The sequence below is a fragment of the Orycteropus afer genome, unplaced genomic scaffold (assembly GCF_000298275.1).
Source record: "Orycteropus afer afer isolate SDZICR_OR568_19922 unplaced genomic scaffold, OryAfe1.0 scaffold00272, whole genome shotgun sequence".
NCBI classification, from domain to species: Eukaryota; Metazoa; Chordata; class Mammalia; order Tubulidentata; family Orycteropodidae; genus Orycteropus; species Orycteropus afer.
This window is the reverse complement of record NW_006921859.1, coordinates 4,389,124-4,415,947: the sequence shown is the minus strand read 5'-3', so window position 1 is coordinate 4,415,947 and position 26,824 is coordinate 4,389,124. Positions and strand designations below refer to the sequence as shown.

The 26,824-nt window shown below is 45.3% G+C and overlaps 1 protein-coding gene across 1 annotated transcript; it reads left to right on the top strand.

The window, feature by feature from the left end:
- The first annotated feature begins 1,771 nt into the window (after positions 1-1,771).
- Positions 1,772-17,304, top strand: TMEM39B (transmembrane protein 39B). Its single transcript, XM_042782254.1, has 10 exons — positions 1,772-1,819; positions 2,037-2,106; positions 3,819-3,945; positions 4,645-4,864; positions 5,442-5,525; positions 5,834-5,988; positions 11,356-11,692; positions 12,762-12,949; positions 15,550-15,670; positions 17,062-17,304. Exons 1-10 carry the CDS (start codon positions 1,772-1,774, stop codon positions 17,302-17,304), a joined length of 1,593 nt encoding a protein of 530 aa, XP_042638188.1.
- The last annotated feature ends 9,520 nt before the right edge of the window (positions 17,305-26,824 follow it).

Sequence of the window (26,824 nt, the reverse complement as noted above, 5' to 3'; positions counted from 1 at the left end):
AATAAAAGCCACACAACTCTATGTGGTTCATCATTCACTCCACCCCAGCCACATTGGCCTCCTTGCTGTTTCTTAAACACAGCAGGCACACTTGCACTAGCTGTTCCCTCTGCCTAAATTGCTCCATTCCTCCAGACCCCTGCGTGACTCACTCATTTCCTCCAAGAGTTTACTCCAAAAGTCACCCTCGTGGTGCTACTTTCATGGCCTTGTCTAAAATTGCAACTCCCCTCAGCCACCTTCCCTGTTTTCCTTCATTGTAATCATTCCCTTATATCACACTACAGAATTTATTTTGTCTTCTCTCTTTTGACTGTAAGCTCTATGAGTGTTTATTAATTAAATATCTATTAATTTACTCAATCAATTAAATGAATATTGATGTCTGTTATGTGCCAAAGAAGCCCTAGTTGCACAATGGTTAAGCAATTCAATTGGCTGCTAACCAAAAGGCTGGCAGTTCAAACTCACCAGCAGCTCCGCAGAAGAAAAGACCTAGCAATAGGCTTCCACAAAGATTTCAGCCTAGAAAACCCTAAGAGACAATTCTACTCTGTCATATAGGGTTGCTGTGAATTGGAATCAACTCAGTGGCAGTCAACAACATTAATGCAAACCATTGGGCTGCACAATAGAACTACAAGGTGACTGAGACAGTTTGTAAGTTTAGTGAGAGAAGAAATAATTGTAACAATTAGTAGTAGCACATTTATTGAGTGCTTCCTCTTTGTTAAAGGAGCCTTATAGTGCAATAATTAGCTGCTAACCAAAAGGTTGGTGGTTCAAACCCACCCAGCCACTCTTGGGAAAAACACCCAGCAATCCTCTACCATAAAGATTACAGCCTAGAAAATCCTATGGAACAGTTCTACTCTGACACACCAGGTGGCTAAGAGTCAGAATTGACTCAGTGGCACCTGACATTTAACAACTCTATGTTAAATGCTTGCCATGCATAATACAAGTTTCTCCTGCTATCTGAAAGTAGACAGCCATTCCTACCAAGGGTTTCTAAGCTGAAATGGCTTAAACAAAGAAACAATGACCATTAATTTACATGGGAATTTTTTTTAGTGTTCCCAGACCCCAAAAATAACCTACCAAACCATATTAAATAACACAAAAAACATAAAAAAAAAACACTTACATATAATGTTCACAGACACAGTTCAAAGCTGTGGCAGCTTAATGATGAGTATAACTCCTAGGGAAGGAGCTTGGCGACGCGCCGACGGCTAACTGCAAAAAAAAAAAAAAAAGCCGAACGCTAGTTTCGCTATATATTTTTTTTAATTTCGCTATTTTTGTAAAAGCAAAACTCCTCTTCGGATTTCTTTTGATTACCAAAAACAATTACTAATGTGACTCTTTCATAGAAGCGAACTGGCATAAAGCAAACTTTCGAAAAGTGGGGGATACCTGTAACAATGATGGCTAATAAAACATTCTGTTCTACATGCGTTTTCTCATCTAATCCTCACCAAGCCCTGTAAGGCGAACGTTACTAGCTTCATTGTAAAGAACAAGAAACAAGATTTCAAGGCTCAGAAATGGCAACAGGCAGATTCGAACTAAGGTGGTGGCAGTGAAAAAGAAGAGGAAGGGTCAGATGTGAGAAATATTTAGTCTTAGGGATCAGAACGCGTAGGTTAAAGATTGGATGTGGGGTTTGAGGGGAATGGGAAAATGATTCTTAGTGTTGACTGGGGCCAAAGAGCAACAGGGCCGAAGAGAAACATAAATGCTTAATTTGGGACGCGTTGAGTTTGAGATGTCTGTGGCCACTCAGGGCGGTGTCCGGAGGCAACTGGCATCTCGGGTAGGAACAGAGAGGCGGTTCCGTCCTCTTTCCTTGGGCCTGAAAGGGAGTTCTGGGAGAAGGCACGCAAGGGAAGAACCTCCTGTTTTTTTCCCCTCCCTCTTGGGTCCCTTCAGCAGAAGCTGCGGGGAGGAAGAGAGGTACTACGAGACAAAGAACGCGCAGGCACCGCTTTTGTCCCGGAGGTCCCTTTAAGAAGCGCGCTCCCACCTTCTAGCCCGCCTTGTATGCAAATTTAGCGGCGAGGCGGGAGCGCGCGGCTGAGACCTGGGGACTGGGCTGCGACGGTTAGTCCTCTCCCGGCCGCCGTCGCCTCCGACATATTGCCCGCAGGAGCTGCGGCGGCGAAGCGGAGAGCGCCGGGGGGAGGAGATGGGTGAGCAAAGCGGGCCGGGCTCGGCCTGGGAATGAGCGGGCACAGGGGTCAGGATGGCCCTGCTGCGAATTGCTGCACGCAGACAGGAGCCCGGCGGGGAGAGGGGGAGGGGATGCGGGAGCAGACAGACCCCGCCTTCTCCGGTCGCTTGCGGGGTGGGGCCTCTCTTGTGGAGGCGGGACTTTGGAGCGTGGGCGGGGCTTCTAAAATGAATTGGGCTTGTGAGGTCGCTGTTTAGGGCAAGAAGTAGAAGCCGTCTTCTTTTTTGGGGGGGACATGGCCTTAGTGGTTCGGGCATAGCATCTGGGCTGTAGGGGTTTGTGCGGCAGGGTGCACTTTCTGGGCTGTAGGAGCTTATACTAGATGCAGTTGGGTGGGGAACAGGCCTTACGACTAAGGGAGCCCATTTGGGGCGGAGCTTGTGGGCTGAGAGGACTTTTACTGGCTTGTGGGTGGGATTTCTGAGCTGACTGTTGTGTGTAGGCGGGGCTTTTGGGTTAAGGGGCTTTTTGTGGGTGTGGCGTTTCTGAAGAGAAGTAGCTGTGGGCAGAGCTTAGGGATTTAGGGTGCTCCGGGATTTAATAAACCAAATATAATAGTGTATGAACAGAGCTTCTGGTGTAGGGGCGTGTTGGGAATAGAGCAAGTACCTTTTGGAGACTTGTGTGGGAAAAGCTTCTGAACTGAGGAGCTAGGGCAAGGAGAAGTGGAGGCTGCTGTGCTGCTGTTGACGGGGTGTGAGCAAGGTTCTAACTTTGATTAGGAGCTAGGGTGGTGCTAAGGAGCTTTGTACAGGGTGGAGCCTAGGGGCTTGGGCTAGACTATTAAGCCTAGGGAAATAGATTGTGGGTCTAAGTTTTGATCCCACATCCTTGACCCAGTGCTCAGGCCCAGGGTCCTGCCCCGTGAGACATCAGGGTACCCACTGACCTGGATCTTGGGATCCTGGAGGAAAAAGCTGTCTCAGGAATACTCAGAATTATAAGCCTCCAGAAACTTGTAGTATCTGGTCGGGGCCCTTTGCCCACCAGAGCTGAGAGCATAGGACCCAGACCCCAATCCTGCTTATGTCGCAGTGTAAACTCATTTTCTTAATCTGTGAAAAACCTGCCTTGCTTAGTTCATATGCTTCTTGGCATATACGTACTGGACACTTATTTTATGCTAAGCACTGTGGTAGGGATAGGGGACACAGCAGTGAAGGAGGTTACTGACCTCATGGACCTTCCATTCTCATGGCAGAGATAGACAATAAGTATGTCAGCAAATGAATAAATAATTTCACAGAGTAAAATGCTATGGGAAAAAAAAATACAGAAATAGGATGGAGAGTAATGGGAGCAGGTACTTAAACACTGCCATCAAGGAAGGGTTCTTCAGACAGAGGGTATAGCAAGTGCAAGAGGTAGCAACAAGCTTAGCTTGCTGAGGAAAGGCGGCCAGGATGTCTGCAGCATGGGGGCAAGGAAGAGAATGGTAGGCAGGGGCCAAAGTATAGGCACCTATGAAAATTAAATTATATAATGAGATATGAAGTAACTGGTAGCCAGTATCATTGTAATTATCCTTGGTATATGATATGCCCCTCAGCTTGAGGATTTATCTTAATGTTGAGCCCCACAGGAGGACGAAGAGGTCCCAACAGGACATCCTACTGTCGAAATCCACTCTGTGAACCAGGATCCTCAGGGGGCTCTGGTGGGGGCCACACCTCCAGTGCTTCAGTCACCAGTGTCCGTTCCCGCACCAGGTAAAACACCTCTCTGTCTCTTGCCCTGGCTGTGGAGTCAACAGGGGCAGTGTGGACAAGACTCTCCCTGGCTGGATGAGATATCTCAGCTGTCAGGTGGGAGCATAGAGGCCGTGAACAGCAAAAAAGATCCAGAGTGAACTAGTTGAAGGTGGTCATTTGTACAGAAGCAATAGGATAAGCCCAAAGGCCTGAATTCCAATTACAACTCTGTAGCGAATTTTCTAGGAGCTCTGGTAGCATAGTGCCTAAGGCACTTGACTGCTAACCAGAAGGCTAGTGGTTCAAACCCACCAGCCACTCCTCAGAAGGAAGTTTGGGCAATCTACTTCCGTAGAGATACTGCCTCAGAAACCCAAGGAGGAGTCACTATGAGGGTTTGACTTGATGGCACACAACAACAACAACAGCTGATTTGCTAGTGGCTTGGACAAGTTGCCTCTCCTCTCTGGGCCTCTTTTTCCTCGTCTGTCAGATAACCTATTAATTATTTCCCTTCTGAGGGTGTTGGAAGACCTAAACACCACTGGGGATGGGAAAAGCCTTTGTTGGCTCCTTTGTCTGACAGACAGGAATAGGAGGACTGTGTCCTTACCATGAGCTGCTTTTCTGATCTTACCTCCTAAACCTGTGCCCCAGAGACTCTTCCTGATAGGGTTCTCAGGCCAGCTCCTGATGCTGTTCCCTCTCCACCCCCAGGAGCAGTTCTGGGACAGGTCTCTCCAGCCCCCCACTGGCCACCCAGACAGTTGTGCCCCTACAGCACTGCAAGATCCCTGAGCTGCCAGTCCAGGCCAGCGTTCTGTTTGAGTTGCAGCTCTTCTTCTGCCAGCTCATAGCCCTCTTCGTCCACTACATCAACATCTACAAGACAGTGTGGTGGTATCCGCCCTCCCACCCACCCTCCCACACCTCCCTGGTAGGTGCCTGGCCAGGGCCAGTTGTGTGTGTGTGTGTGTGTGTGTGTGTGTGTGTGTGTGGTGATTGGTTTCACTTTAACACAGTTTATCAAGCATCCCTGTGTGCCTGGCCCCATGCTAGGCATGGGAAGTGTAGGAGGAATAGGAAGGTGACAATTTCTGAACATTCCTAGTGTGCTTAGCACTACACTAGGTATTCTAAGAGCAACACAGATTTTGCCTAAAGGAGCTCAAGAGTCTTAAGCCCTGTGGGAGATGAACTGGGGGCATACATGAGTGTTTTCAGGGGTGGACAGAGCTTCATGCAGCACGAAAAGGACAGGACAGGGCATGTGTGATCACAACAAGAGGGCTCACACACCACTCTCTTATCCCCAGGGACTGTCCCACTTCCCTCTTCTGGGTCCTGTTCTACTCCTCTAGGTACTTTCCTGGCCTGACTCAGCTGGAGGCCTATGAAGGTTAGAGAGTGGGGACAGTCCCTATGGAAAGGACTGGGCAGGGGGAGGTGGGTTGATAAAAGCCTATGTGTGGGCAGGGGGCCTGCGTGACCTCCAGGCCTCTGCCCTCTGACAGAACTTCCACCTGATTGACTTCAACTTGCTGATGGTGACCACCATCGTTCTGGGCCGCCGCTTCATTGGGTCCATCGTGAAGGAGGTGATTGAGACCTAGAGGCTGGTTGGGGGTTTGGGGACTCCCCTTTACCCCTTGGTGCCAAGGAGACACTCACATGCCCAGCCCTTCAATTCTGAGGCATTTTCTCGGGGCTCCCTTTGGACTTGGTTGAAGAACATTACTCACATCCCATCGGCTCTTGGGGTTTACTGAGCTTCAAGGAAAGGATTCATCTTGCCAGGTTCTGCCCAGCCTGCTGTCCCCTTTCCCTGGGTGGGATCATAGGCCATGTTGGGTGGTATTTGGCTTCCATCCAAGACCCGATCCCATCCTATCTCACCCTGACCCAGGCTTCTCAGAGGGGGAAGGTCTCCCTCTTTCGCTCCATCCTGCTGTTCCTTACCCGATTCACCGTTCTCACGGCAACAGGCTGGAGTCTGTGCCGCTCCCTCATCCACCTCTTCAGGACGTACTCCTTCCTGAATCTCCTGTTCCTCTGCTATCCGTGAGTACCCCTCCCTTTACCCTGCCCTGCCTAGCACTTGGCCTCGACCTCTCCCTTGAGTATGGCTGGGTCACCAGGGCCCCAAACTGGAAAGACTCACAGGCGGGGCAGCAGCAATACCCCCTCACATTGTCTGATAACATCCCTATGAGAGCAGGATGATTAACCTTCTTTTGCAGGAGAGGAAAATGAAGTAGCGTAATTTACCTAGTGTCCCACCCAGGAGGGTCCAGAATGGGACTCAGACCTCAGTATCCCAAAGGAACACTCCAGAGGGAGAATGCACAGGCTTTGTCTCTCTTTCTACCTTTCCTCCTTCTCTGATTCTTAATCTGCCATTGTTTCTCTTACATATGTGTTTGTGTAATCTGTAGATGCCTCCCCAAGGGCTGTGTGCATACGAGCACTTGCATGCATGCGTGTCTCTGTGTAGGTGTCTGTATGCGCAGTGTGTGTGCGTATGTGTTTGTGCATATGCATGTGTGTCTGTCTTTGTGTCTGTTTTACTCCCTTCTTTTCACCAGAACCCAGATTGTTAAGGATAGATAGTGTCTGGGAGAGCACTGCCTTTTTCTGGCCTAGAATCAGGGCAGCGGGGGCAGGCTGGTGGGGAGGGATTTGGCAAGATGTTCCTCTGGCTGCTCCTGGAGTAGACTCCTGGCTGCCTGGCATTAGCAGTCATTTTCCAGGCCCTGAACTTTCTGACATGAACGTTTTCAGGCTGGGCCAGCCCTGTCCCTGGGAACATTCACGGCTGGACCTTCCTTTTCAACTCTGCATGATCAAAAGGGCACTGGCATGACAGCCCCATCACACTTGCTTTAGTTTTTTTTTCTTGTGTCTAGTTTTTAATTATAAAAGTGATATATGTGTCTTATAAAAACATGAAACTTTACAGAAGCTTTTAATGTGGAAAATGAAAGTCTCAGATAATCCCAGTCCCCCAGAAAACGGTTATTTGCAACATATCTTTCCAAACTTTTTCTGTGCAAATATATGCATATTTTTAAAAACAAAAATGGGATATCACTACACATGATGTCATATAGCTTATTGCATTTTTCACATAATCATATAACTTCGATGTCTTTCCATGGCAATATATATTTGTTGTTGTTGTTTGCCGTTGAGTCGGCCCCGACTCATAGCGACCCCGCCTTGGGTTTCCGAGGCAGTATCACTACGGAAGAAGGATTGCCCAACCTTCCTTCCGAGGAGTGGCTGGTGGGTTTGAACCGCCAGCCTTCTGGTGAGCAGTCAAGTGCCTTAAGGCACTATGCTACCAGAGCTCCTGCAATATATATAGGTCTACTCATTTTGTCGATGGCCTCATAGTAGTCCATTATATGGATTTTTCACAGTTTGCTTTATTTGTCTTCGATTGGTAGGCTTTAATGGTTGTTCCTAGCTTTTTGTTATTTGAAACACTGAGGGAGGGAACATTTTTTTGCATATATCTTTGCACACTTGTCCAATATTTCTATACATCAGATTCTGAGAAGTAGAATTACTGCACCAAAAGGTATGTCTGTCTACATTTTTAATAAATATTAACAAATTGCCCTCCAAAAGTGTTATGCCAGTTATAACTGTCAACCATTGCCATAATTTTACACTTTCTTTACCTGGTGAGTCCCATTTTCTTGAATACAGATGTCATCCAATGTTCGTATTTTCCTTTTTTTTTTTAATTATAAAAAGATTTTATCAACATAATACAAGTAATTCATAAAAAAATAAAATGTTAGTAATGCTATAAAGCTTATGATGAAAAGCGGTGGCCTCCAAGCCCACCCTTCAGATGTTTAGTCCCAATCCTTAAAAGTACTGGCTTTCACTGTTTAGGACTTTAAATATTTTTAGAATTATCTCCATAATTCTGGTGTCCTTTTCCCTTTCTTTATTCTTTTAAAAATTTTATTTATTGATTTTATAATTGGACAATAAGTTTTTCACTGCCATTGAGTCAATTTTGACTCATAGTGACCCCCATTGTGTTTCTAAGGCCATGAATCATTACGGAAATAGAGTGCCTTATCTTCCTCCTGTGGAGCAGCTAGTGGGTTTGAACTGCTAGCCTTCTGGTTAGCAGCCAAATGCCTTAACCTCTACACCACCAGAGCTCCTTTTGTTAATAAGTTTATATAATTAAAATTCAAAAGGTATGCAAGTGTGAAAAAAAATCTATCCTGACTCCTGTATCCCAGCCACATTGTTTCCCTTTTAAGAAGTAACCACCAGCGTTGCTTCTTGTGTATCCTTTTGGAAATGAATGTTCTATGAATTTATAAACAGACACCCCCTCCCATACATATACATGCATGCACATACACACACATAGATTCTGCGATGACAGATGAATAGATTACTCTCCGCTCACTACAGCTCCCAATATTTGATGGCCTTTACTATTTTTAGTTCATCTACTGGTTATCTTTGTCTATAGTAGAAGTATGCCTGTACTTCTTGTTCCATCCACAATAGTCAGTATCTTGACGAGGATATTAAGAACCCTACCCAACCACCTTTCCCTGCTTCTTCCTCCTCACTTCCTGTCATCTGTACTTTTGTCAAGTTTGATACATTCTCCTATATAACCACATTTAAGTCTTCCATTCTTTAACACTAATTTTAAGAATTAAAAATCAGTAAGTGGCCATGATATTTTTATGAGTATGAAAATATTCACTTCAGGGCCAAGTGGTATGCATAGGTAACATTCCTTCTCTGTAGTCACCAAGTTATATAATCTTGAATCTCTTAAAAAAGAATGTTCCTAGTGGCAAGATCAAATGGTTTCTCTTTTCTTACATTCCATCATGCTTAAAATCATGTCACATTTTAGGTTGTTTCATATTTAGATTGTAACTTTTCTTATACAGCTTTTTATTTTTCTTGGAGTTTCTAATTGCCTTTCTTTTTTCTTATTGACAAAAGAATGATGGGCCTTCAACATATCCTCAAGTTTATCCAGCCTCTCAATCATGCTACCTGTTGCCTGGAGTCCATTTTTTCCCCAAAAGACATCCTTCCTGGAGCCCTCCATCCTCCTGCTCCAGTCTGGTGGTTATTCTTTAGGCCTGGTGTACAGCTCTCAGCCTGGGACTTACCTTCACTGCCCTCCTGGGTTGAATCCACTGTTTCCTGGATCCTATGTCTTCTTCTTTCTTGATTTTCTCCCTTATTTTGCTGGAGTACATTATCAGGTAATTTCCTTAACAGTGGGTACATGGGAGATATATACATCCCAAGTCTTTGCATGTTAAAAAATGTCTTTATTCTGCCCTCATAATTGATTGATGTAGATTTCTAAGTTCAAATTCATATTCTTTCAAAATTTTGAATACATTCTATTGTGTTTAGCATTTAGTGTTGCAAGTGAGAATTTGATGCAAGTATGATTCTAAATCCTTTGTAGTGACTTGACTTGATTTTTCTTTCTCAAAACTTTAAAAAATATTCTATCTTGATTATTTGAAATTTCTCAAGGATGTGTTTGGTGTGGAACTTTTGTGATTCATCCTATCAGTACTCTAGAACTTTTGTAACCTGAAAACGTAGATATATCTTCAACTGAGGAAAATTTTCTTCTATTATTTCTTTGATAATGTCTTTCCTTCCATTTTTTCTATTTTCTCTTTCTGGAATTTCTGTTCATCAGGTGGTGAAACTCATGGACTAGTCATCTATTTCTCTTACATTTTCTTTCATATTTTCCATTTCCTTTTCTCTGTCTCTCTGTCTTTCTCTCTCTCTGCTTTGCTTTCACAGAGATTTCAACTTTCTCTTTGTGCTTTTTTATTGAGATTTTTTTCAGCCACCATGTTTTCATCTCTGAGGTCTTTTATTTTCTGATTATTCTTTTCTCATAGCATTCTGTTCTTGTTTTAAAAATTCCTTACGTTCCTTTAGTTGGGTCTTTCTGCCAGGGTCAGTGTCTCTGTTTCATGCTGCTGGTTTCCCCAGTATAGTTGGTTTCTTTGGTTGTATATTTATATTTGAGAATAAAGGACAAGAAACTAGAGTGTGTTTTCTTTGTCTCTGGCATTGTATAAGTGGATAGAACATTTGACTAGGAGTTCTAAATACAGTACATGGGCAGGGCACACTGTTGGTAAGGTGCTAATTGTCAAGCTGTGGACCCCTAAAAGCCAGGTAGAGGGGGGCTGTTAACCTTAGATGTCTCCATTAGAGACCTCATTCCTCCTCAGTGTGTTCAGTTTCTTTAGAGAAGAATGGTGGGCTGTATGAGGTAAGTAGGGGTATAATAGGACTGACTTAGAAATAAATACAGATCTTTATTTAATCCCATTTGTTGTAGCCCTCCTTCTCTTTTCTATCCTCTGTTGAATATGCCCACTTCAAGCCAGAGTCTCTCTGGGGTCTTTCTGGACAGATAAGCTTCCATCCCTCCTATAATCCTCTCATAGCATATCCTAGGTCTGTGCCACCATGTGTACTAGCCACTAACTGTGGCTATTGAGTACTTGAGACAGGCGAACCTGTATTAAAACGTGCTATGAATGTAAAACACATACCAAAATGTGAATGTGGTTCATGTCACTGAATTAAACAGTGGTTGGAACAGCAAATTTTTTTATAATGTATATCTTACCAGAATAAAAAAATTTTAAAAATCTTATAAACAAAAATAAAAACACCAGCTTTCATTAGTACCAAAAAAAAGTATAGTATCTCAATAAGTATTGATTGTATAGTAACATGATATTTTAGATATATTGGGTTAAATAAAATATAGAACTAAAGTTAATTTAATCTCTCCTTTTTTTTCTTAATGCAGTTACTAGAATATTTTTAATTACATGTATGGCTCACATTCTATTTCTATTGGCCAGTGCTGCTCTAGACAATGGCTTTCTCATCTTTCAACATGTTTCCATCTGTTCTTTAAATTTGTTTAAATCACTTGTGTACTGATGACCCCCAACTCCTGTTATCTTTGCTGATATGGATTTATTTTCTACTTTTATATTGTCATGTCTTGGGTGGAGGGAATGGGAGGAAATTGTCATCTTGTATGTGAACTTGCTTCTAACTTCTGACCTGTCTGAGCAGTCATTTGCCTGCTTAATTTTATTGACTGTGAAGGAAGGGGCTTGGCCCTTGCTTCTTACTGTAACCCCAATGCTTGGCACAACGCTTGGCATGCACTCAATGCTGATACATGTGTTGAATGACTGACCATTGTATCTAGGAGGCTAGAGGATGAAAGGATGAGTAAATTCTCCCCTCTGAGTAGTCAGGAAAGCTGAGGCTTAGGGAGGGAAGAAGAATTCCCCAGAGTGGCTGAGGATTGGGTCTTGGCCCGTGGGGCAGGCCTGCCCTCACCACCATCTTCCCCAGCAGGTTTGGGATGTACATTCCGTTCCTGCAGCTGAACTGTGACTTCCGAAAGACGAACCTCTTCAGCCACATGGCCTCTGTGGGACCCCGGGAGGCAGTCAGCGGCCTGGCACGGAGCCGGGACTATCTGCTGACATTACGGGAGACATGGAAGCAGCACACACGGCAGTTGTATGGCCCAGATGCCATGCCCACCCACGCCTGCTGCCTTTCTCCCAGCCTCATCCGCAGCGAGGTGGAGTTCCTCAAGATGGACTTCAACTGGCGCATGAAGGAAGTGCTTGTCAGCTCCATGCTGAGTGCCTATTACGTGGCCTTTGTACCTGTCTGGTTTGTGAAGGTATGTAGCTCAACCCAAGGAGGGAAAGGACCTGGGCCTGCCGGGGGCCTGACCTGCTACCACCTCATGTAAGCCTTCTTGCTTGCATAAATAACTCTGCCATTTTTGGTGGGATTTCCCATCTCTTGTCCTCAGGAGGGCTAGTATGACTATTATCTCCATTTCCTGAAAGGAAGAGACCTACCCAAAGTCACCCAGACATTGAGGAGGACATGGCATTGTTGTTATAATACTTGATAACAAAGAGCAGTGACTTTGTATTTCAGTGTGGCTGTTCTGGCATAGGTATGTCACAATGTCCTGCTTTCTCATTAAGGGGGAACTAGGATTCACCCAGATCTGCATGTCTCTAAAAGCCTGTGCTCATTTTCTCTTGCTTGTATGGCCTCCTGGGAAGTCCCTCCTCAGCTGACAGTGGGCTTGAAACATTTCTCTAAGGATGGACTGCACTGAGTGATTTAAATTTGAGAAGATTGAGTTAGGATCCAGCACTCTTAATTTCTCTTAAGGAGCCCTGGTGAAACAGTGGCTAAGTGGCTGCTAACTGGAAGCAGCAGTTCAAACCCACCACCAACTCCATGGGAGAAAGATGTGGCAGTCTGCTTCCATTAAGATTAGAGCCTTGAAACCTTTATGGGGTAGTTAAACTCTTTACTGCAGGATTGGTGCAAGTCTGGATTTACACAAAGGCAATGAGTTTGTAACTCCAGAGGTAGTTGGTGATTGCTCTTATCCTTGTTTGACAGGTGAGAATACACACAGAGAAGTTAAGTGAATTGCCCAAAATCACAGAGTTAATAAGCAGCAGAGTCAGGATTTGAACTTGTATCTGTTACACACTAGAGCCTATGATGTGGCTCTGAGTGGGGGCAGCTGAAGCAGTTTTTCTTTGTACAAAATCCGAGCCCATGATTAAGTCTTCCTAGTTAGAGCTTTGATCTTTGGTTTCAGGACACTCTCATGTCTCCCTAAGGTTTCCTGACTCCCAGGGCAGGTAGAATCAGGGCAGGGTTGGGGAGTGAGACCAGCAGGGGGGTCCCAGGCCTCACCCACCTCCCACCACCCCCAGAACACACATTACTATGACAAGCGCTGGTCCTGTGAGCTCTTCCTGCTGGTGTCCATCAGCACTTCAGTGATCCTCATGCAACACCTGCTGCCTGCCAGCTACTGTGACCTGCTGCACAAGGCCGCTGCCCACCTGGGCTGCTGGCAGAAGGTGGATCCAGCATTGTGCTCCAATGTGCTACAGCACCCGTGAGTCTCCCTACCCTGCTCTGCCCAGCCCCACCCTTCCTGGTCAGTATCTGGAGTCAGTCACCCACTCACTTATTAACTCCTTTGGTCAGTCAGCAAATAATTATTGAGTCTGTCTTATATGTTAGGCCTCGTGTACAGAGTTAGGTGTGGCAGGGCCCAAGATGGACATGTTCCCTATCCTTGGGTAACTTGCAGTGTGCTGGAAGGGGCAGGTAGTAAATTTATAGGCATTAACTGTCTTGTTCCCTGACTCATTTAATCACTCTCATTTATTCATTTATTCATTCACTCTTTTGCTCCTTCTCTCCTTCTCTCATTTGCTCACTTATCCACTCAATCACTTACTCTTTCAGCAAACATTTACTTCTTTCTAATCCATACCAAAAAGGAGTCCCAGTGGCACAGTGGTTAAGTGCTTGGCTGCTAACCAAAAGGTCAGCAATTCGAACCTGCCTACTGGTCTGTGGGAAAAAGATGTGGCAGTCTACTTCCATAAAGATCACAGCCTTGGAAACCCTGTGGGGCAGTTCTGCCCTATCCTATAGGTTTACTATGAGTTAGAATCAACTCCGATGGCAGTGAGTTTTTGTTTTAATCCATACCAAGCTTGATGCTGTGTATTGGCAGAGGAGCTTAGGCTTTGACCTATAGGCCAGTGGTCCAGGAAAGAGATGGGCATTGCTGAATGGAGAGAAAAGGGGCTTTGCTAAACCTCAGGCTCTGAATGGAGGGAGGAGTAAAAAGATAGAACATTGCTGAGTGTAAAGATGAACCTGTCCATGACTCATCATAGTCCTCAGATAAGATCCAGGCTTCTTTGCGTGGCTTCCCAGCTGATGAACTGGGTCCTGTCAGGCTTTACTGCCTCACTTCATACCACACTCCACCTTATGCTCTGCTTCAGCCAGACCAGACCTCTTCAGGTTCTCCAGTGGGTTGTGTACTTTTGTGTCCAGGCTTTTGCACATGATGTATACTTTCTGCCTGGAATGGCCTTTCTAGCCTTCTTTTCCTGGCTTCTATTCATCTTTCAGCAGTTTGCTTCCTCCAGAAACACTTTCCTGACCACCCAGGATGGGTTCAGTGCCCCTTCCTTATGCTCCCAACCAAAATAAAACCAATTGCCGTGAGTCGATTGTGACCCCATACGTGCAGAGTAGAACTGCTCCGTCAGGTTTTCAAGGCTCTGACCTTTCAGAAGCAGATCACCAGGGCTTTCTTTTTAGGCGCCTCTTGGTGAGTTGAAAACGCTAAGCTGTTAGTAGTCGAGCACTTAACTATTTACACTACCCATAGAGTCCTCATGCTCCCACAGCCCCTCTAATACCTTGATAATTGCACGTAACACTATCTGCTGTATTTGCTTAGTCATTTACTTGTCTTTCCAGGACTAAAAAAGCTCCTGGAGGTCAGGGCCCTTGCCTGTCAAACACTCAGTTGTCTCCTAATTTTGATAAAGGCATACACACATATATAGCCTACCTCTAGTCCCTCACAAAATGTGCTCGTGGCCCTTTCCAGTCACCTTTAACCCCAAGACAACCACCTTTCTGCTCTATTTCACCATAGGTTGGTTTTGTCTGTTCTAAAACTCCACGTAAATGGAATCATACAATAGATACTCTGTGTCCAACTTTTTTATTCAGACTATCTGTGAGGTTTATCAGTATTGTTGCATATAATGTGATAAGTATTTGTTGAATGAATGAAGCACCAAGGCAAGGGGAGATTGAAGGGAGGCTGCTCACAGACTGTGATTCTCAGTCCTTTGGCCCAGGACCCTTGGAGTTCCTGGGAGATTTCACAAAACATTGGAAGAGCTCACTAGTCCCACCACCTCCTTCTTCCAGCACATGCTCACTGGGGCCTCTCTGTGCCGGGCCTGTGGCACGCTTTGAAGACAGAGGGATGAATCAGACACACTCCTTTTCCTTAAAGGCTCCTCACCTAGTGAGGGACACAGGGAAATAAGTGACAATGCATTGGGGAAAGTGGACTAGTAGCAGGAAATTGAGGGAACAATTAAAGAATGCTGAACTCTGTTGAGAATTTGAAAAAGGCTTTCCGAAGGTGCCTGGGTTTTGAGAGATGAGTAAATAGCTTGCCAGAAGGAGAAGACACCAATTGGGAAGGGCAGTCCAGTTGGAGAAAGCAGCTTATGCAGAGACCTGAAGCAGCATTGTGTGCTAGAGGAACTAGAAACAATCTGAATGCCTTGTACATGAGGACCTTAAGAAGAGAATGGGTAAGTTCAATTTGGTATTTCACAAAGATCATTCAGGTAGCTGTGTGGCAGACTGATTGGAGGCTAGAGGTCAGGAGACCAGAAGAAGAAAATGCACACAGAGAAGGACAAGGGTTTTCATGACAATCCTTCAGATGTTAATGACAACTCAGATCTTCTGACTCCTAGTGCAATGAATATCCCATAAGTCTTACCCATTTTACAGAAGAGGCATCTGAGACCCAGAATAGTCACTTTGTGTAAGTGATAGAAATGGGAGTAGAGTCTTGGTAGCCACTCCTTGCCCTATCTCCTGGTCTGCCCTTTTGTGGTGAGCTGGGGATAAGAGGTTGCTGTTGGGCTGTGCCTCTAGGTGGACTGAAGAATGCATGTGGCCACAGGGGGTGCTGGTGAAGCACAGCAAGAATGTCTACAAAGCAGTGGGCCACTACAACGTGGCCATCCCCTCTGATGTCTCCCACTTCCGCTTCCACGTGAGTCTCCTCCCCTGGACCTGATCTAGAGGGCAGGAAGGTTGATGTGATAGCAAGAGAAAGGTTCCTAATCTATAATCCCCTAAGCGATTTTCAGTATTTCCCAAATCCAAAGGAAGACGGTGTTGAATGCAGCACAAGGAACCATACAAATTATCACTTAATAACTGCAGCTCCCTTGGTAGTAGCACACCTTTCAAAAATGTCGAATGGAGGGGCAAGAGGAGATAATAAAAGGAGTGGTTCTTGGTGGTAAGAATAACAACTATAATCAGGCCTTCCTGTGTGCCAGGCACTTCTAATTCATTCTTCCCCAGGACCTTGTGTGTAAGAGACATGCCATGGCAGTCTCCATTTTCAGATACTGAAATAGACTTAGAGAGTTTAACTTGTTCAGGGATGCCTTGCTGGGAAACTTGGTAACTGATGGTAATGACTCTTGGAGCCAACACTATCAAAAGGCTGCTCAAAATCATCTAGGCTAGTGGTCTTCATTTTATTTATCTTAATTTATTATCAAAATCTTTTTTTCCAACCCAGACATAGCCCAAAGTCTAAACCTCATGGTGCTGCTCTATTTGAAGGGGTCAAAACCGTCCCCATTTGCTGTTGCTTCACCACTGCTGTAGCCCCTAAGAAACCTCCTTGGAACCTGGGGCTCCAAGGAACACAGTTTGAGAAATCACTGATCTAGGCTGATAGCTTCCTTTTACTGAAGAGAAGCCTGAGGCCCAGGAAGGGGAAGGACTTGCCCAAGGTCCTATGGCCTATCAGGTACAGAGGTGGGCCTGGCATGCAGGTCTATGGGACTTCTATCTTCTGCTACCTCTTCCCCTACCTTGTGCGCAGCTCTTGAGGTTTCAGTACCTTGGCCCCGACAGAATCAAGGCTGCTAGACAATTGAACTGTTTTGAACTGATCAGAAAAATTTGTTTGAATCCCTACACTCTGCCTTGCCTTGTACATGCCAGGAAAGAGTGAGATGAGGCCATGTCCCCTGGACACTTCTGGCCTAGCTGGGGATGCTACACGTGAACAGATTACTTGAACTGCAGAGTCTATAATAACTTTCCATGCCTATGTCATAAGATTCTTAATTGTTCAGGACCGACAGTAACTCAGGAGGATCGCATATTAAAATATTGATTTTAGATCAGAAAAGGAATTTGGGAGGGACAAGACTTCTCAAAAAAGGCTTCCTAGAGGAGGTAGAAATTGAGTAGGAACTTAAATGACTTATGTGGGAAATGGCAGTCCTGACAGAAGAAACAAAGTCTAAGTCTGACCCTACAGTTTCTTCCTTCCCACCCGGGTGTGCATGGGGCCCCTTTACTTGTCCCCTTCATTGGCCCACCCAGAACCCCTAGTCCATGCCACCCGTTCCTGGGCAGTTCTTTTTCAGCAAACCCCTGCGGATCCTCAACATCCTCCTGCTGTTGGAGGGTGCCGTCATTGTCTACCAGCTGTACTCATTAGTGTCCTCGGAGAAGTGGCACCAGACCATCTCACTGGCGCTCATCCTCTTCAGCAACTACTACGCCTTCTTCAAGCTGCTGCGGGACCGCCTGGTGTTGGGCAAGGCCTACTCGTACTCAACCAGCCCCCAGAGGGACCTGGATCACCGGTTCTCCTGAGCCCCAGGGCAGCCCCAAGGACAGCATCCAGACTTTAGGCAGGGGTTCCCCGGCAAGGGGCTCTTGGGGAGGGATGGGGAAGGGGCAAAAAACAAAAACAAAAAATTCTACCAGAGCTTTGTATTTTTGTTACGTACTGTTTCTTTCTTTGATATTTGATGTGATTATGAGGAAAAAAAAAGTCCTATTTTTATACTCCCAACTAGCCTGTTTCCTGTGGTTCTTTCCTTTTTTCCTGTCTGTCAGGCAGAGAGCAAAAGTGTAGGACTCTGGGATGGGAAACCGCATGTGTGTCTTCTGTGGCTGTGCTGCCTCCAGTGGGAGAGGAGAGGAGGTGGCACCAGAGGCACCGAGAGCTGCCACTTCCTGAATTCTGGTCTCCCAGATGCGGCTTTCTGTGTATTTCAGGCCTTGCCATATCTAACATTTATGACAACCCTAGGAGGTTCTGTCACTCCTATAGATGAGGATTGGGAACTCAGGGAGCTATAGTGACTTGCCGAAGTAACACAGCTAGGAAGTGGTAGAACTAGGCCACAAAGAAAAAGAACACACTACTATCCTAGCAGAATGTGATGTCCTGATTCTCAGCATGCAGTCACTCATTCCAGTTCTGTGCCAGGTGTTGTGGTAGATGGTGAGGATGCCAAGACACAAAAACAAGTCATATTACACTGGGATGAGTGTAACAGTAACAAGAAACAAAGTAGCACAGGGGACAGTGTTTAATGCTCTGTGGGCTTCTTGGAGGAGGGGATAGTCTGAGTTGTATTAGCCACTTGCTAAGTGGAGAAGAAAGGCGCCCTGGTGGTGCAGTAGTTAAGCTCTCAGCTGCTGACTGAAATCTACCAGCCACTCCACAGGAGAAAAGATGTGGCAATCTGCTCCTGTAAAGATTACAGCCTTGGAAACACTATGCTGCAGTTCTAGCCTGTCCTGTAGGGTTACTATGCATCTGAATGGACTTGATGGCAGTGGTGAACAGTTGGGTGAAGAAGAGGAAGGGAGGCATTCCAAGCAGAGAAAAGGGCACATGCAATAGCACAGATTTGGGACATCCTCCTGTATTGGGGGAAGGTAAACAAAGTGGGTCTAAATCAGAAAGGATAAGGAAAGTGGGATTAGACTGGAGAGGTCAGCAGAGGCTGGATCAGGGAGGAACGAAGGCCAGGGAAGCAGGGCCTCGGTGCTAGAGTAGAAATAAAACTGCTTGGAGATCACCTGGCTCCTAAGGACATAGGATGGAGGGTTCAGGGAGGTGGGGAGACAGACAGTCATAGCTGCTCTATTAAGCCTACGTTCCCTGAGCCTTTTTGGCCACAGGAAACCTGGATGAGCTCCCAGTAGTGTATGGAAGATGAACACCTTAACAAATTTTTTGAATGCCTCTGGGACAGATTCAAAAGTAAGAAACACTGGCCCTTCCACAGACAGGAGAAACATGAACTGAGGAAAACATGCATCGAAGGCCCTGAGGGAGTATGGAGGACAGATGCCCTGACTGGAAAGACAGCCTTTTTAAAGAACTGAAGCTTGAATTGGTCTGGAAAGTGAGTGGTAGTTCACCACATGGTCAAGGGAGGGCATTGCATTCCAAGCAGAGGAGACAGCATATGCAAAGGTACAAGAGAAGGAAAAATAGGAGCATATTTAGGGAAAAGTGAGACAGTTGGAGCCTGGGGTGTGTGGTGGGGAATGGCATGAAAAACCCATAAGGACCAGTATCTGTGCCAAATTGAAATGTCTAGGCATTACTTAAGTAGGAAGTTGCTAAGCAGAGGAATGAAACCACCACCAGATGCTGTCAAGCCAATTGCAACTTACAGCAGCCCCATGTGTGTGTCAGAGTAGAACTGTGCTCCATAGAGTTTTCAGTGGATTATTTTTCAGAAGTAGTGGCCAGGCCTTTCTTCTAAGGCACCTCTGGGTGGACTCCAACTTCCAACCTCTCAGCAGCTAAGTATGTTAACCATTTGCACCATCCAGAGACTCCAGAGGACTGACAAAGGTAAGGTAAAAGTAGAGGTAAGGGCTGTGCTTTTCAGGAGAGTGGTCGGTGCAAGGGGGAGAGCCCGAAGACAGGAAACCATTACAGAGATGCAAAATAAACCCAGAGAGAGTAATGAGGTCTAACCTTGAGTAGTGTAAAAACAAAACAAAACACCTCACTGCCATCCAGTGGATTCCAACTCATAGTGACCCCTCCTTGGGTTTCTGAGGAGGTATCTCTGTGGATATAGAATGCTCAGTTTTCCTTCCAGTGAGCAGCTGGTGGGTTCAAACTGCCAGCCGTCTGGTTAGCAGTCAAATGCCTTAGGCGCTATGCCACCAGAGCTCCCTGACCCTGAGTCCTAGAGTTTACCTTTTGAATTGTTTCCTTTAATGGACCAGGCATACAATTGGAGTTGGCAATTTGTTGTGATAGGCCCTGGGAACCATCTACCACATTCTTCTGCTTCCAAAAGACTGAGCTACTTCTTGGGACCAGTGGCTTGAAGACATAGCCAGCTTGTGTGTGTTGAGGTGAGGACAAGAGAACTGGCATGTCGTTTTGCCAAAGGGAAGAAGAGTTGATGCCTTTAAATTGTGATGTTGGCAAAGAATGCTGAGAATGCCATTAACTGCCAGAACATACAAATCTCTCCTGGAAGAAGTATGGCCGGAATGTTCCTTGGAAGTGAGACCAGCCAGACTTCTCGTCTCATCTACTTCAGTCATTTTGTAAGAAGGGACCATTCCCTGGAGAAGGATATGCTTGGTGAGGGTCAGTGAAAAAGGGGAAGACCCTCAGTGGGATACATTGACACAGTGGCTGCAATGAGGGCTCAAGTATATCAAGGATTGTGGGGATGGTGCAGGACCAGGCAGTGTTTCTGTTATACACGGGGTGGGTGTGAGTCCGAGCTGACACAACAGCACCTCACAGTAACTATCAGCCATGAATTCCATGATTCAAAAGGCTTACAAACACTTAGAGCACTCATTGTAAAAAGGGAGGCCATATCCTTTGCTCTGTGTAATTCACAGAGCTGTTCATTCATTTATGTATTCAGTAATCAGCCATGGAGCACATACCATGTGCTAGATACTGTGCTAGGTGCTGGGAATGCAGTGATGAACAATACAGAACAGACTCCTGCCCTCAGGGAGCTTGCTGTGGGAATAAATGAAATAATGACTGGAAAATCACTCTGCCAGCTATAAAGCACTACACTAGTCTATTCTTCTACTTCGTATCTTCCATTTAAACTGCAGTCTAGACTGCGGCAAGAGGTCTAGTGGCATAGTGCCGAAAGCATTTGACTACTAACCAGAAGGCTGGTGGTTCAAACCCCCCAGCCACTCTGCAGAAGGAAGACGGGGCAATCTACTTCCGTAAAGATTTACCACCTCGGAAACCCGAAGGTCCTGGTCCCTATGAGTCGAAATCGATTGGATAGCAGTTGAGTCTTGTGTCGTCCCCCCCCCCCCCCCCCCCCCCCCCCCCCCCCCCCCCCCCCCCCCCCCCCAGGCTAGAGCTACCTGTAGTAGGCTGAGTCCAAACACCTGGGTTTGGTCTTTTTAATTTCCCTATCTCCCCTGTCTTTTGAGATTAAGATGATTCCTTAAACACATCCAGCTCAGGGTCTGCGATTTACTTTAAATATGAATGGAAGGGATTAGTCTCTGGGAGAAGAGACCTCACTGTAAAGAGGAAATAGTAGCTGAAAAAGTTGAGAACACCTAGGCACGATAAACTTTTCTTAGCAGATATCCTTTCCAGTCTCTGTTCACCCAATCCTTTCATATTCTTTCCCTACTTCCCCCTTTTAGCTGCGGTCTCTTTCAAATGAGCGCCTTCTATATAAACGAGGCAGTAGGGCCAAGATCGCGTTTCGTCCCGGAGTTGAGTCCTAAGTGGTTTGTCCGTTTCGGTCTGCCGTCCTACTGTCCGCCATATTGTCTGCTGAAGCTATTGCTGAAGCTGCCGCCGCTACCGCTGCTGCCTCCGAGTCGGAGCAAGCGGAGCCGCGATGGGTAAGTAAGGCAGTTGCGGAGTCGAGCAGAGGTAGTCTTGGGGCTAGGGGTCTGGCGAGATCCCGTCTCCGGTCTCCAGCGTCAGTCTGAGGCCTCATGAAATAGATTTGAGGGGAGAAGCTTGGGCGGGAGTGCCCCTCAGGCCAGTTTGGGGCCGGGCTAGGGCCCGCACGGGGAGCAGTCTTCTGGGGCTGGTTCCGGGGACACCTTGGCACACCTGAAGCCCTCACGTGGTGGACCCTGCGTAGATCGTACGCTTTCTCAGGGACTAAAAAGGGGCCGACCCTCTTGCCTGCGCGGAGACTGGGGCTGAGGGACGGGCTCCGGTGGCAGGCCGGGGAAGCGCTAAGGGAGTCCTCTCCCGGTGTGTAGCTCACGCGCTGCTTGACTAGAATAAGTGGCACCCCTGAACTCGGGGGAATCCTACCAACGTCGCGTGGTAGGGTCCTCCGTTGAGGGGAAGCCAGGCGAACCAGCTGCAGGCCGGTAACCAGGGGCATTCGGAGCGAGGGCAGCCTGGGCCGCTGAAGGGCTGGGAGAACTTCCCCAGCCGGGGCGGAAATGAGATGGTTCTATTGGGCTCAGAGTGACAGGCCTTGTTGTGGTAGAAAACCACAAGCCAATGCCTCGTGGGCAGATTCAGGTCGAATACTTCAGATTTCTGGACTATGCTGTGGTTGGGAGGAAGGGAGCTAGCTACCTGTTGCTCTTTCTGAGGGGCTCCGGCTGGCAAGGCCTCTGCTCAGAATAGGAAGCCTAACGAAGTGTTTGGAGACAGCTAGTAGTGTATCTTTTCTCCAGCAATAAAAACTATTAAATTTGCTAAGCCTTAATTATGTGCAGGCACTGTACCGATTGCTGTACATGTTTTACTTAATTTGCACAATTTATTGAGATTAGTTCTACAGTTATTCCTATTTTACAGATGAGGAAACTGAGGTTTAGAGAAGTAATTTACCCCAAGGTCACGTAGGCTGAAACTGAGTGATCTGTCACTCCAGAGCAGTTTACAACTGTGGTTCCTTAAGGCCTGGCCCTCTAGTGGTTGGGCTGGAAGAAGAGGAAAGAAAGCTTTTATTTTAACCCTAGGCAAAGTTTGTGAAGGTAATTTTTGCTTGTAAAGGAAAAAGGAGCCTTGATGGTACAATGGTTAAATGCTTGGCTACTAACTGAAAGACTGGTGGTTCACATACAACCAGTGGCTCCATAGGAGAAAAGATTTAGCTAACTGTTTCCATAAAGATTACGGCCTAGAAAACCCTATGGGGCCCGTTCTGCTCTGTCACATGGTATCACTGTGAGTCAGAAATCGGCAGCACCTAACAACAATAACAATTTGAAGGAAACTGAGAAAGTTCAGAGTGAATTGGTAACCTCATCAATGAAATTGTGCATTGTTTTGTAACATTCTAGGGAAACATTATACCCTTGAGCTAGGAGGCAATGACTTTAGAATCAGAGCTGATACTATAATCTGGCCTGTCACTTCCAAGCTCTTGTCCAGAGAAGTCATTTAAATGTTAAATGTAACAATGCATATGAAAAGCATCTAGCATAGTCCACAATAAATGTTATTTTTCTTCCTTTCCTCGTCTCTTATTTGAGAATTAAATAAACTAGTAAAAAACAATACTGTACCCCAGTAAGGGTTCTTCTATAAGTGTCAGACTTTTCGATATTTAATGATGTTAGTTCATTTCCCTTAAGCACTCTGGTTAGCAAAATCCTCCATTGAGTGACAAGACTGATAAGCCTGTCTTTGTAATTGGAGTTTTATGTATCAATGAAAAACTTTCAGAAATTATTTATGTTGTAGATGGCATTCCTGGGCAGCACAAATGGTTAAGCACGCAACGGTTATTGGTTCAAACCCACTCGGAGAAGAAAAAACTCTGTGGAGTGCAGTTCTCTTCAACACATAAAGTCATCATGAGTTGGAATCAACTTCATGTCAACTAGTTATGTTGTAGATTTTGTATTGGCCTTCAATTTCAGGTATATTGGTGACTCAAAAAGAAGGAGCAGATGTTCAGTTTATTAAGCTCAGTGAAATAAATTTGGTACAGATTTATTCAGTTTTTACAGATTCAGAAGCTGCCTCAGAAGATAACACCTCTTCTTGTTAGGTACTGTTGAGCCTGTTCTGACTCAGAGTGACCCTGAGTACATAGGAATGAAGCACTGTCCTGTCCTGCACCATCCTCAGTCCTTGAGCCCATCATTGCAGCCACTGTGTCAATCCATGTCATTGAAGGTCTTCCCCTTCTTTGCTGACCCTCTATTTTATCAAGCATGGTATCTTTCTGCAGAAAATGGTCCTTCCTGACAACATGACCAAAGTAGGTGAAACAAAGTCTGGCCATTCTCACTTCCAAGGAGCATTCTGGCTGCAGTTCTTCCAGGACAGATTTGTCCATTCTTCTGGCAGTCCATGATATTTTCAGTTTTCTTCACCAGCATGGCAATTCAGAGGTATCAACTCTTCTCTGGTCTTCCTTATTCATTGTCCAGGTTTCACATGCATATGAGGAGTTTTAAAATAGCATGGTTTGGGTCAGGTGCACCTTAGTCTTCAAAGTGACATCTTTACTTCTCAACACTTTAAAGAGGTCTTTTGCAGCAGAGGTTCCCAGTGCAGTATGGTGTCTGATTTCCTAACTGCTGCTTTATGGGTGTTGACTGTGGATCCAAGTAAAATGAAATCCCTGAAAACTTCAATCTTTTCTCCATTTATCATGATGTTGCTTATTGGTCCAGTTGTGAGGATTTTTATTTTCTTTATGTTGAGGTGCAGTCCATACTGAACACTGTAGTCTTTGGTCTTTGTCAGTAAGTGCTTCAAGTTCTCTTCACTTTCAGCAAACAAGGTTGTGTCATCTGCATATTGCAGGTTGTTAATGGTTCTTCCTCCAATCCTGATGCCTCATTTTTCTTCATATAGTCCAGCTTCTTGGATTATTTGCTCAGCATACAGATTGAATAAATACAGGGTAAGGATACAACCCTAACACACTCCTTTCCTGATTTTAAACCATGCAGTGCCCCTGTTCTGTTTGAACGACAGCCTTTTGGTCTATTTACAAGTTCTTCATGAGAACAATTAAGTGTTCTGGAATTCCTGTTCTTCACAGTGTTATCCATAAATTTGTTAGATTCACACAGTCAAATCCTTTTGCATTCGACACCTCTAGTAAGCAGCAAAGCCAAGAGTGCAATCCTACCCATTTTGCTGCATCATAAGCCTCTAAGAAGACTTAATGTGTGAGGTAAAGTTGGTCCTCTCCTGGTAGACTTGGAGTTGAAAGTTCTTCAGTGGAGCAACAAAACCTGACCAGGGTCCTGAAGGGGAGTTTTAACCTAGAATTAGGTGGTTGTTAGCTGCCTTGGAGTTGGCTCTCTACCCAGGATGGCTCCATATACAACTGAATACACTGCTTAGTCCTGTACTGTTCTCATGATTGGTTGCAGATTGGACCGTTGTGCTCCATAAAGTTTTCATTAGCTGATTTTTGAAAGTAGATCACTAGGTCTTTCTTCCGAAATTCCACTGAACCTCTTCAGGATCATAGCAGCACACAGTCTACCACTGACAAATGGCTGGTGCTTGTGCATGAGCTGTGTTGTCCAAAAACCGAACTCAGGTATCCCACATGGAGAGTGAGACTTCAACTAGGTAACTTCCCCTTTTCCCTCCAACTCCACCTCAGGTAACACTCTCCCACCTTACCTTGTCTTTTTTCTTTTTTTTTTTAACGAGAAGGCTGGCGGGTCAAAGCCACCAGCCAAAACCTTGGAAGTAAGACTGGGCAATCTACTTCTGTAGAGATACTACCTTGGAAACCCAAGAAGGGGTTGCTATGAAAGGGGTTGAACCTTGTCTTTTTTCGCTGACCTTTATACCTTGGGAGGAGCTCTGGTGGTGTATTAGTTAAGTCATTTGGCTGCTAACCAAAAAGTTACTGATTTGAACCCATCAGCTGTTCCACAGAAGAAAGATGAGGCATTCTTCCATTAACATTTATAGCCTTGGAAGCCCAGTGGGGGTCACTATGAGTCAGAATCTACTTGATGGGAGTGAGTTTGGTTTTTGGTTTGGTTTATATCTTGGGGTGAAACGTAACATAAGGATACATTTAATCCTAGATAGACAGGCTGAATGATCAGTTATGTCTAGGCAAATGGGAATATACTCATGACTGTATATAAGGTTGGCAGATGATATTTCTACATACATATTTGTATGTGTTGTAACAACGTCCATATAAATAGAACCAACAGAAGGCAAAGTTACAATAACTTCATAGCCATAGCCAACCACCCTGAGGGAGCAAGTTGTTGGACCTGTGGGCTCAGGATGGTGGTTGTGGGGGATATCAACCTCAATTGGCATAACATGCAACACAAGAACACTGTTCCACATTCTACCTTGGTGAGTAGTGACTTGGGTCCTAAAAGCTTGCAAACAGCCCTCTAGGTGCAACAATTGGTCTCTTGTCCAGAGCAAAGAAGAATGAAGAAAACCAAAGACGCATGACAACAATTAGTCTAAGAGACTAGTGGACCATGTGAACCTCAGCCTATATGACCTTGAGACCAGAACAACTAGATGGTGCCCGGCTACCCCGTCAGCCACTCAGAAAAGGATATTAGCACAGGAGATCCTGGATAGAGTGGGAGAAAAATGTGGAACAAAATTCAAAATCATGAAAAAGACCAGGCTTATCAGTCTGCTAGAGCCTCATAAAACCCTGAGACTATGGCCCCTAGTTACCTTTCAGGCCTGGAATTGAACTCCAGTGTCTTCCAGCCAAACAATTATAGACATACAGGGTGAAAGTTTATAGCAGGTAGAAACACTCCTTAGAACAATCAACAGTGGAAGATCAGAAGGGCAGTATTTGCACAGGGAGATAGCTCGGGGCAGGAATGCATAGGAAAGGACTCAGGGAAGAAGTGGGAAGAAAGCTGTTACACTGTAGGGATTGCAGTCAGTGTCATGTAACAAAATGTGTATGAACTGCTGTATGAAAGATGAATTTGTAAACTTTCACCCAAATCACTAAAACTAAAAAAAAAAAAAAACCTACAAGGAAAAAAAAAAACAATGAAAGGAATGGATGTAGAAAAAAAAAGATAAATTTAATCCTAACATTACCTCCCATGTTATCTCTATTTTACAAATGAATGCACTGAAGCTTTAGAAGATAAGGTGACTGACTGGTGCAAGTCTGGTGACCCAGGCCCTTTGGATCTCCCCCCACCCCACCCCTATGAATCTAGAACCCACTTTTTTTTTCTTTTTAAGTTTTTATCGTGATTTGGGTGAAAGTTTACAGAGCAATTTCATTTTCTTCTTTCATTCAATTTTTATCAAAGCTTTAACCACTCTAGGTTTGTCTACAGAAATTTAAAAGTTATATTGTAGATATAAGTTTAAAATATCAAAAGTCACAAAAAATGGTAAAAAGCTACTTACTGGACATTCATGCCTTAGGAATTCTAG

What these genes read in the sequence shown, in the direction of transcription:
- TMEM39B (XM_042782254.1), top strand. Translation starts at nt 1,772, where the DNA reads ATGTCTGTGGCCACTCAGGGCGGTGTCCGGAGGCAACTGGCATCTCGG. An exon ending in CTCCTGTTCCTCTGCTATCC is followed by an intron (nt 5,989 to 11,355) that starts GTGAGTACCCCT and finishes CTTCCCCAGCAG; the next exon opens with GTTTGGGATGTACATTCCGT. An exon ending in TACCTGTCTGGTTTGTGAAG is followed by an intron (nt 11,693 to 12,761) that starts GTATGTAGCTCA and finishes CACCACCCCCAG; the next exon opens with AACACACATTACTATGACAA.